Raw genomic sequence first — 12084 nt, forward strand, 5'->3', positions numbered from 1 at the left:
ACCTCAACCACCGACCCTCACCAGCCTGAACCATCATGGACCTCACACCCATCCAGTCTGTCGCTCCTCCACTCCTTGACCCTTGTCTCTGAGCTCCTCTCACCACCTTGAACCTTGCTTCCCATACTCTCATAAAATATTCTAAACTGCTCTATTCTCCTGTGCCCCGCTCCTGGGTTCTAGAAAAGACACGTAACCCTAACAGTCTTTGTATGGCTGTGGCAGTCTGAAATGTTATTTAATGTTAGATATGCACATGATATAATTAGTATTGTTAAATATGCATGATATTATTATTATTTTTGTTAGATATGCATATTATTGTTAGATATGCATGATTTAATTATTGTTGTTAGATATGCATATGATTTAATTATTGCTGTTAGATATGCATATTTAATTATTATTGCTATACATATGATTTAATCATTTTTGTTATATGCATGATTTAATTATTGTTAGATATGCATTATGATTTAATTACTATAGTCATGATTTAATTATTATTGTTAGATATGCATATGACAATATCCATACCTAATTTTTGCATTTTAAAAAAGTTTGCATTTTGTACCTCATGTTGTACTTTGTAGTGTTTGGACTTTATTCTTTTAACTGTATGAAGCACATTCTCAGGGGCTCATACAGAACCAAGCATTTCACTGTAATGTACTTTATGTGATAAATAAAATAAAATTTGATTTAATTATTGTTAGATATGCATATGATTTTACTTGTTTTGTGTTATTACATAATACAAATTCATAAATTGGGTGTAGTCACCCTTTAATCCATAACTTAACCATTCAGTTTTGAATTATTTTGGACAGCTCACCCATTTGCAGATACGTCAATACAACTCAGATGGATCACCAAAAAGTACTTAACCTCTACTCTTTAGCTTTGAATGTAAGTTACACAACTTACCATCTTGAGATAATTCGGTTTGAAAAAACACTTCATCTGAAAACGTAATAATGGACTTATATGGTTCTTAGTCTAAAAGTATTCAATTATGACCTTTTCAGGTGTACTGTGAAGCTCTGTGAGAGAAATTCTGAAAACTATTCAACATACATTTTCATAACTGATTTAATAAACTGTCCTCAGTGGATCAGCTACCATGTACAACAGCAACGGACCACAATTATGATTGCAAATATTTAACTCTTCAAAACTAGAATCATCTGAGACTTATTAAGTCAATGATTTTGACAAAATTATATGATGACGAAACATAGAATTACATAGTAAACGTTTTTGTAAACTATTGCAAATTAGCATATTCCTCTCCTCAATCTGCATAGTGCACCTTCAGTCTGTGACGGCATCCAAAACAAGAGGACTGTAAACAAAAGATGACTCGCGACACAAGACTTATCAAAGTCATTCTTTTAAGTTTTGGTAGCTTGAATGCCAACAGTACAAAAGTTATCAAACATGTATAAACATTCAATGTTTCTAAAAGAAACAAGTAAAAGAACATTAGCCAACATTCACTCACCTTACCACTCACTTTAGACACTTTAACACACTTGATATTTATCTATTATTAAAGAGATTTGCACTACATTCATACCTCATTTGCGCCCTACTCTAAGTTTTGTACCTCATCTCATTTCACTCTGTATTGTATGTATATTGACTGAATATTCATAACTTGAAACTTGAACTTGAAACATTCTTAGGCCAAATCCTCCTCTCCCTCCTCCTCAAACTCCCCCTCCTCCTCTGCCGTAGCCTCCTGGTACTGCTGGTACTCGGACACCAGGTCGTTCATGTTGCTCTCCGCCTCCGTGAACTCCATCTCGTCCATGCCCTCGCCCGTGTACCAGTGGAGGAAGGCCTTGCGCCGGAACATGGCGGTGAACTGCTCTGAGATGCGCTTGAACAGCTCCTGGATCGCCGTGCTGTTGCCGATGAAGGTGGCGGCCATCTTCAGGCCGCGGGGCGGGATGTCGCAGACGGCCGTCTTCACGTTGTTGGGGATCCACTCCACGAAGTAGCTGCTGTTCTTGTTCTGCACGTTCAGCATCTGCTCGTCCACCTCCTTCATGGACATGCGGCCACGGAAGATGGCGGCCACCGTCAGGTAGCGGCCGTGCCGCGGGTCACAGGCGGCCATCATGTTCTTGGCGTCAAACATCTGCTGGGTGAGCTCCGGGACGGTGAGGGCGCGGTACTGCTGGCTCCCCCTGCTGGTCAGGGGGGCGAAGCCGGGGATGAAGAAGTGAAGACGGGGGAAGGGCACCATGTTGACGGCCAGCTTCCTCAGGTCGGCGTTGAGCTGCCCGGGGAAGCGCAGGCAGGTGGTGACGCCGCTCATGGTGGCCGACACCAGGTGGTTGAGGTCTCCGTAGGTGGGCGTGGTGAGCTTGAGCGTGCGGAAGCAGATGTCGTAGAGGGCCTCGTTGTCGATGCAGAAGGTCTCGTCCGTGTTCTCCACCAGCTGGTGGACGGAGAGCGTGGCGTTGTAGGGCTCCACCACGGTGTCGGACACCTTGGGGGAGGGCACCACGCTGAAAGTGTTCATGATGCGGTCGGGGTACTCCTCGCGGATCTTGCTGATGAGCAGCGTGCCCATCCCAGAGCCAGTGCCTCCGCCCAGGGAGTGGGTGAGCTGGAAGCCCTGGAGGCAGTCGCAGCTCTCCGCCTCCTTCCTCACCACGTCCAGGACAGCGTCCACCAGCTCTGCTCCCTCCGTGTAGTGACCCTTGGCCCAGTTGTTGCCTGCACCACTCTGGCCTGACAGGGAATTACAAAAGAATTACCAAATATTCCATAAGATGTCCTTGTCCTAAATCATTTCAATGGCTTCTGAAGCTCCATATAGACATGAATGAAGTAAACACCCTGCAGAATGCATAAACAACACTGATCTGTGATGTCTGCAATATGGGAGAAATCAATATCATGATAATCACAATCATAATCATAATAGTTTTCTCGATATATATATCACAATACTTGCTCACACATTATGTAATCGAGTTGATGTTTATATCATTGATAAGGTGAAGTGTGACATAATAACCAAAACTGACATTTTCAAATGACATAAATATTATTATTTCAAATATTTCAGAAGTATGTGCTTTTTCTGGCATTTTACAACAGGATTGTGTATATATATGATTCCATTGAAAGAAGATAATTGATCATATTGAATTGTCCCTCAGCCCTAATGAAGCTACTCAAATATAACTCTATGGTCTCTACTTGAATAGTGGCATCCGAATAGGCTTCTACAATGTTAAAGGAACACGCCAACACAGAACAATTTTTTGCCGAACCACTGCTGCAGGGCTTTTGAGGTGATGAAATCCCTGCGCCCAGGCAGCAGTGGTTCGGCAAAAAGAATGTCTGAGTATATATTATCTGCTTAGAGAATGAAAATGTTAAAAAAAAATATATATATATATATATATATCCACATATCTACACAGGTCACAACATGTTTACAGGAACGTTTTAGAGTTGTATTTGGAGTGTATTTCGTGACTGTTGGGAACTAGGCTACACTGGCACACCTACTTCCAGTGAATGACGCTAAGCTAGGCTAACGGAGCCGCTGTTACCTAAGCCTAATACATGCACAGAGATGAAAAGGGTATGTATCTGCTGTCTAACTCCAGGGTAGATGGCAAATAAGCTAATTTCCCAAAAAGTTGTTCCTTTAAATGGTAAATGGTGCATTTATATAGCGCTTTGCAATCTTTGCTCCTCACATTCACCGACGGCGGAGGCAACCATGCAAGGTGCCAACCTGCTCATCAGGAGCAATTAGTTAGGTGTCTTGCTCAAAGACACTTCCACACCGAACCGGGAACCTTCCGATTACATTTACATTTACACATTGTAATTTAGCTGACACTTTTATCCAAAGCAACAAGTCAGCAGGAAGGGTACAACTCTTTCAGCTGAGTAACAATGTTCATCAAACAGTGTTGAAACTTGGGTGCTGCAGTTTTGAGTGCATAGTAGTAGAGACATATTAGTATAGTAGGTACCAGACAATTACCAGACGACTGCTCTACCTCCTGAGCCACTGTCGCCCTCCACACTGACAGTGCTGTATAGCAAGTTTCAAGTTTCTTTAATAGTTGTCATACAGAAGTACAGAATACTTTCATACAAAATGCTTCTTACTGTTACGCTCCAGAGACTGTGCTAGACAAGATAGTATCAAATAACATAGTATAGCATGTAATTTAGAAGTAGAAAATGAGGTCACAGTGTTCAGTATAGACATATGTACAATGTTCGATGCAGAATAGACGTAACTGAGTTACCATATAATATACAATACTATGCAGTGTACTAATGTACAATACTATATAGTGCAAAGCAGAAATGGGATGAGGTACAATTTAGGTACAATTTACAGTAAGGTGTACGAGTTGTAGTGCAATCCTTCATCAATAAATATAAAGTCTGGGGAGTGGGTGCTACAGTGTGTTTGTTTAAAGTGAGTGTGTGCTATAAAGTGTGTGGAGTGGGTGCTACAGTGTGTTTGTTTAAAGTGAGTGTGTGCGTGTGGATGTGTGTGCTATGTGCGTTTGATGGTTGTTGTGTAGTGTTCATTGTTCGTTTAGCAGCCTGATGGCCTGGGGATAGAAGCTGTATATTACGTGAGACACATTACAGGCATAATTACATAAGTAGGAATAACAAATCATTTCAATGATGAAATCCATTGACACTACAGTTGTACTTTAGATTAAATACTTCATTACACACCCAATCCCCCACACACATACAGTAGCAACACAATCCCAAATCACATCAATCTTACTGTACTTTTACACTTCTAAAAAATCTGTCAAAATGATATTTATCTCTACCATTCTCAACTACAGCCATATGTAATCCATTCACACACACACATACACACACAGACACAAAAAACTCACCAAACACAAAGTTGTCCGGTCTAAAGATTTGTCCAAAAGGACCAGACCTCACTGAATCCATGGTGCCAGGTTCCAGGTCCACCAACACAGCCCGGGGTACATACTTGCCACCTGAACAAGAGGAGTCATTAGAAACTTATCAGGATGCAGTCCTGAGAATCACAACTGTGGATAAAGGGGCACATTTGTTTTGTGCATAATCTCACACATATCCATAAACTCTAAACCGTTTTGCACACATTCATTTAGTTATTGAGATATATGGCCACCAGTGATGTCATCAGGGACACTGAATCCTTGTGTTGTGTTAATTACAGCTCAATGAAATTATAAGGTAGCAGTCCCTATAAGACAAGGTATTGCTATTTTCTTTCAGATTCAGATTCTTTATTGTCATAGCTTTTTTACATGTACATTTAGGCTCCTCCTAAAGTAGTTTGGAACGTACAAACTACACACAATCTATACAATACAAGGTAAAAAAAACTGGATAAAATATAAAAAATACAGTTCAATACAGTTATTGAAAGTAAATAGTTTTAATATAGCCACTAGTGATGTCATCTGGCACATTGAATCCTTGTGTGGTGTAATTACAGCTTCATGAAATTATGTAGCAATATAGCAATACCTTGGGACTGCTGCCTAACTAATTTACTCTCAATAAATGAACGTGTGTAAAAAAAGAGTTTTTGGATATGCTTGAGATTATGTGTAAAATAAATCAGCATTGTTTTTTGGTGAAGTGACCCTCTTCAACAAGGTTAGCTGGGTGGCTCACTTCAAGTTTTGTTCTAGTTTCCTAACCTGTGGCTTCATTGTAGTAAACATTGATCCTCTCCAGCTGCAAGTCGCTGTCTCCGTGGTAGGTCCCGGTGGGGTCGATGCCATGCTCATCGCTGATCACCTCCCAAAACTAGGAGTGAGAACAAGATAGAAGCGACAGGTAAGTTAATTAGACGTTTATTACTGTATTTACTGTTAGGATCTGTTTAACAGTACTGTATATTTGCATATCTTGTATGTCACAAATGTAACAGTACTGTATATCTGTATGTCATGTATGTCATAAATGTCATAGTTTAGATTAGATGATTAGATTAGATTTGTATATCTGTATGTTGTGTATGTTATAAATGTCATTATGAATTGAAAATGGGGGACCCTGATGACAAGATGAAAGTCTTTCTCTGGTCTGCATCCCCTTAACAATTGTGTGTACTGTACCCATTCTTTAAATTAAAGTTTTCAATCAATCAAAACTGTTTATATTTATATATAACCAAAAATGTGAATGGTCTGTCTGATGCTGCATGCCAACGTTTTAGATCATTTTGTCTTTGATGTGTGTCCATTACACTGGCTTTCAATAATGGCCATCTCCTTCAGAATTCTGAAAATGTATTAAGAAAGCTAAGAGATTAAAAGTTGCTAAACAGCTGATAACCTAAGATTATATCAAATAAGATAAGATAAAATAAGATAATGTATTCCTTTATTGATTCCCTTGGGACGCTGTGACCTGCTGTGGCAGCGGACTGAGAGCGGGGGACGCAAACAGGCTGAATAAGCTGGTGAGGAAGGCCAGTAACATGGTAGTGGTGGAGCTGGACTCTTTAGCAGTGGTGGCGGAGAGGAGGAGCCTTGCTAAACTCCATGCCATCAGGGACAACAACCCCTCCCACCCACAGACTTGGCTGACAGGAGGAGCATGTTCAGTGCTAGACTTAACTCCCAAGATGTAGCACTGAACGGCACAGGAAGTCCTTCATTCCGACAGCCATCAGACTTTACAATGCATCACTGTGCCTCACTGCATCACTGAGCACAGGGTGACAGTTACCATCTTCCTGGACTTTTATTTTTAAAACATTGTTTAATATTACACTTACTGTACACTTACTGTAGACTTCTGTATATTTTATACTAGAATGTATATACAAACATATACGAAATGTGAATCCCGGACCGTACTTTATTATTATTATCTTATTCTTAGGCTTATTTGACTCTTTATTCTTAGGCAATTTTTGTTGTTGTTCTTATTCGTGACTTTGTTCTGTCTACCTAAATGTTTACTGTGAGCGATTTGTAGTGCCAAATTTCCCTCGGGATGATTAAAGTATTTCTATTCTATTCTATTCTAAATCCAGGCATAGCAGCATCACATGGGGGGGGGGTACAGCCAGGTATGGGCAGCAGTGGTGCAGTGCTGGTATAACGCAGTATAACGGCGTTTTACCTCGGTCACTGAGGCTGAAGTACGCGCAATCGCGCACGGATATGTTCCCGCGTGTACTCGCAGTCACGCACACAAAAATCCGCTGTTCCCATTCGTTGTAACTAAGTACCGGCTCGGCCCGCGGGGCCGCGGCCACCGTTTTTACATAACAAAAGCACAGGTAGAGTGTCTCCAACGGCCACGTCCGCGAGTACACGGTATAAACGGATCATTTTGACAACAACAATAGTATCATGTTCATGTTCCTACCTGCAACGCAAGGATGCCACCGGGGGGGGGGAGGGAGAGAGAGAGAGAGAGAGAGAGAGAGGGAGGGGGGGGGGAGAGAGAGTGTAAGAGGGGGAGAGAGAGAGAGAGAGAGAGAGAGAGAGTGAGTGAGTGAGTGAGTGAGTGAGTGAGTGAGTGAGTGAGTGAGTGAGTGAGTGAGTGAGTGAGAGAGAGAGAGAGTGGAGTAGAGGGAGAAATATATGGGGGTTGAGAGATTGTTAAGTAAGAGAGCGATGGAGAAATATATGGGGGTTGAGAGATTATTAAGTAAGAGAGCGATGGAGAAAGATAGGGGAAGAGAGAGAGTGAAGTAGAGAGAGATGGAGAAAGATAAGGGAAGAGAGAGAGTGAAGTAGAGAGAGATGGAGAAAGATAAGGGAAGAGAGAGAGTGAAGTGAGAGATGGAGAAAGATAAGGGAAGAGAGAGAGTGAAGTAGAGAGATGGAGAAAGATAAGGGAAGAGAGAGAGTGAAGTAGAGAGAGATGGAGAAAGATAGGGGAGAGAGAGTGAAGTAGAGAGATGGAGAAAAGAGAGAGAGTTGAACATTGTACATATGTCTATACTGAACACTGGGACCTCTATTTTTACTTCTTTTTACATGCTACTGAAAAAATTTAAGTGATGTGTACTTTTTCCCCTTCTCAAAATAAAGAACCAAGTAAACACAAGTTGTCTGATTATTTTAAGTTTGCTTTTGTGTTTGTGTGTAAAACAATTTCTTTAACACTTTGGTTGCCTAAGGTTAAATTAATGGTATACCATAGATTGCCAGCGCTATTTGTCTATGGAGAAAGTCCCCTTCTTTGCAGGGCTATAACTTTTTAAATTCTATTGCTACATTGCCATTATTAGGGCCCATTCAAAGTCCTATATGTATTGTTCATTGTGTAGCAACGTTAAACTTTTTCATTCACATATTCATAGTAAAGTATGGTCTAATGTATAAGTATGTTTTCATCTCTTTCTGCAGCTTTCTCCAGAACGTGATATATAGCCCCAAATGCATTATATTGATGATGAAATACAGTTTGATGGCAATCAGCGCGATATAAAAAATTCCAACTAGACGTACTTCTAGAAGTTACTACACGTCATCTGATGTTGATCGGATGGGCGAGGGGGCGTTTATAATTCCGTGGGCAGCGTTATACCAATCATCTAATGTGGGTCAAATGTTGATAATATCAGTTATTATCGAAGACGGTAACGTTACACGCTGAAACTCACCCCAGTCTCCGCGCGCCGTTGGGCGATCATCGTCGAGTAGAAATTTGATCATTATGGGATATATTATTACCCGGTCCATCTCCAGCTTGTATAATGGTATATACGTCCAAATCATGTTGTTTATCGAGTTATTGGCAATCGATCGCTATGTAGTGTGACGAGCTAGAGTGCCGGAACCTATACCGAGTGCCCGGAAGTAATATGGCCCACCAGCAAAACCTCTACTGCGCTTCCTGTTAAGCGGTTGCGCCGATCGGCCACCAGATGGCGCTCCTGAACCGCCAGAGAGCTCAGTGGGTCCTGCTGGTGGATCTCAGGCCAGCGGAGGGACATTATGAATCCGATCGCAGATTTTTGAAATATTGATATAAGGACGCTGTACAGCGTCCCCCGGCAACTTTAGCATGGCCAGCAAAGACGTGAGAAGACGTGTCCCGGCACTCAAAGTGTTAATTGAATTAACTTAAACTAAAAGTAAATACAAACTAAATTAACAATGTAACTTACATTGTTAATTTAGTTTGTATTTACTTTTCTAGTTTAAGTTGATTCAATTAAAGAAATTGTATCAATACATTTAAAACATTGTTTGTTTTTCAACCATATCTGTTGACAATATAGGCAACATCCTGCTACCTTTTTCAGCTTCTCTATTTCAAGGCAAAAAAAAAAAAAATCTGTGCCAAAAAAAACTGTGCATGCGCGCGCGCGCACGCGCGTGGAGCGTTTGACCTACTGTCAATTTGCCACTGCACCACTGATGGGCAGCATGAGCATGGTAATAGAAGAAAAACCTAAATATGAATATAAAATATAAGAACAGTATACAACTATACACAAGGTGCATATATGAGGATCTATACTCTATCGGTCATAATATAGTGATAGTCCAAGTCCGTGCAGGTTTTAGTGGTTAAACTTATGGCAATGAGGCGTAAAAAAAAGTCGTGATAGCGAAGCAGAGACTACTGTGGTGACGTTAACGTTCCAACAGGCAACAGATCTTATACAGCATTATTGTACATGTATTGTGTACGTTACCTAGCGACCATGCACAAGCCAACTGTAACTTCCGACACATTTTTTATTTAACATTAAATCCTGAAGAAAATCAACCGACCTTGGCTCCTATTTGATTGCCGCACTGTCCAGCCTGAAGATGAACGATTTCCCTCATTTTCACTTTGTGAAATAAGTTTATTTTTAAACGAAGAAAACTGCAGACGCCCACAACACAGCCCGAGTCCCTGTACCGTCGGAGAGGTTGGATGAATGTGGCGAAAGCAACTGGAAGGGGAGTATATATACTCACATCTGCACGTGGACCTCGACGACGCGATTCGTTTGAGAGCTTGTCAATCACAAACTGTAGCTATTTCATTGGGTAAGAAGAACCGGTTTTGATTGATTGATTGAAAAGTTTATTAACAGATTGCAGAATGGGTACAGTACAGTACAGCTCAATACATACAATTGTTAAGGGGATGCAGACCAGATGAATTGAAAATGGGGGACCCTGGTGGAAACAAGACGAAAGTCTTTCTCTGGTCTGCATCCCCTTAACAATTGTGTGTATTGAGCTGTACTGTATTGTACCCATTCTGCAATCTGTTAATAAAGTTTTCAATCAATCAATCAATCAAAGAGAAAGACTTTCGTCTTGTTTACATCAGGGTCCCCCATTTTCAATTCATCATATGACACACACGACATACAGATAGACAGTACTGCTACATCTATACATTTATGACATACCAGATTTGCAAATACAGTACTGTTTGTGATACAAAAAGTGTCCAGAAAAAGAGTGTATATACATTTGACATAGAAACTGTACATTGGAGGAGGTCGGTAGTTTTGATTGGATGATGCTATTCATCGTACTGATACCTGTGTAACTCCTTCAAGCACTGCAGACACAAGTGGTTTCCTTTCGACGGGTTTATTAAAGGCTTGGTCCTCCAATCCACCATGAAAACTTAAACAGAAACATATACGTTGCGTCAGGTCAACACAAACAATAATATACACGATATGAAAACAATACATCAGAAAAGCAAAATACAAACAAACATTAATTACCTCGTTGGCTGCATGCTACATAACAAAGGGGTCTTGTTCTTCTGTTCTTGGTAACAGTCTTAGTGGTACACTACACATAGTCGTACACTCTTCGAATCTAGAGAGCCTGTACAACTCGTCTCTGTCCTGCTGCTTGCTCGCAGGTGTTTTAATGAGTCCCAGTCTCCCAACATCCCTGCCGCTTGCTCGCAGGTGTCTTAATCAGACCCAAATGTAACAACACAACAGCAGCCTAACGGGACACCACATATGACCAGACGTCAAAATGAATATATTATAAATTGTAGCAAATTAAATAATAAAGAAAATAAGAAATGAAACATAAATACATTCTCAAATATTACACTTAAACTGAAATAACATAAATGATGAAACCATATAATGGCCACAGTTACACTCCCACCAAATCGCACACACGTGGGATTTCTCTGAACATAATTTGGTTATCTTCTAAATTAAATATTTCTTGTGGTCATTCAGCTGCTAGTTGTGCCCCTCCTGGGGACTTGTACAGAACTTGTAAGTCGCCATGTATAAAAGCGTCAGCTAAATGACTAAATGTAAGTATCATTATTAACATAGTTTTAGGCAAAACATTAAATTAGTCTGCTTCGAGTAGCGTTACAACCTTCTGTACAGGTCTATCAAGGAACACTCTTTTAGTTGTAGGTTTCCCTTTTTTGTCAACGGTGGTGTCACTCACCAGCAATTTAAATTTTCTCACCCTACCATCTGACCCTGTTTATGGCCCTTAAACATAGACAGGTAAGTAAGAGATCATGTATTTTGAGATTCTTCCTACCTTCTTTAACATGGATCGGACCAACGCAGTCTATGCCAGCGTAAGTGAAGGGTGGAGTTGCTTCCGATCTTGTGGTAAGTCACCCCCTCTTTGTCCTTCAGTACATCTTCTGTACTTTCTACACTTGACACATTCCGAGAATCTCTGTAGGCGATCCAATGATGATCTGTTTTCCTTTGCTTTAGTGTTGCACACAAAAGCCTTGTGGAGTTCAGGATCATCTTCCTTAATTTCTCCCACCTTGAGTTCTCTGACAGGTCGTTTTTTCTTCTTTTTTCTTTTTCCTTTTCTTTTCTTTTCCTTTTCTTTGAATGGTAACGGCATGTCGTAGTGACCATTGTTCTTTTGCGTGATGGTCTCTCTCAACTTCGACAGGCACTTGATATGTTCTTGAGACACAGGGTCATGTTCTCCAGTTCTTTCTGAGAAGTCTGGTTCAAGAACTCTTATGTCTGAGGGAGTCATTTCTTTTACTTGGGTTCGGCTCACACAGTGTACTTCAGTTTTGAGATTAACAGAACGTTTCACACCTGCTGTTACTCGTCTCAAT

The 12084-nt window shown here is 40.8% G+C and overlaps 1 protein-coding gene across 1 annotated transcript; it reads right to left on the reverse strand.

Moving 5' to 3' along the window:
• Positions 1-1494: 1494 nt before the first annotated feature.
• LOC311236560 (tubulin beta-4B chain) lies at positions 1495-9905 on the reverse strand. The gene is made up of 4 exons (XM_084324240.1): positions 9771-9905; positions 5721-5829; positions 4914-5024; positions 1495-2745 (listed from the first exon to the last, which is right to left on the reverse strand). Exons 1-4 carry the CDS (start codon positions 9825-9827, stop codon positions 1685-1687), a joined length of 1338 nt encoding a protein of 445 aa, XP_084180366.1. The 5' UTR covers positions 9828-9905; the 3' UTR covers positions 1495-1684.
• Between the last annotated feature and the right edge of the window lie 2179 nt (positions 9906-12084).

The sequence above is a fragment of the Notolepis coatsorum genome (genome assembly GCF_963971535.1).
Source record: "Notolepis coatsorum genome assembly, chromosome: 11".
Taxonomy (NCBI): domain Eukaryota; kingdom Metazoa; phylum Chordata; class Actinopteri; order Aulopiformes; family Paralepididae; genus Notolepis; species Notolepis coatsorum.

Coding starts and splice junctions, on each gene's coding strand:
- LOC311236560 (XM_084324240.1), bottom strand. CDS start 9,827: ATGAGGGAAATCGTTCATCTTCAGGCTGGACAGTGCGGCAATCAAATA. Junction 5,025..5,720: donor TTACTACAATGAAGCCACAG/GTTAGGAAACTA, acceptor CCTCTTGTTCAG/GTGGCAAGTATGTACCCCGG. Junction 2,746..4,913: donor ACCGGACAACTTTGTGTTTG/GTGAGTTTTTTG, acceptor ATTCCCTGTCAG/GCCAGAGTGGTGCAGGCAAC.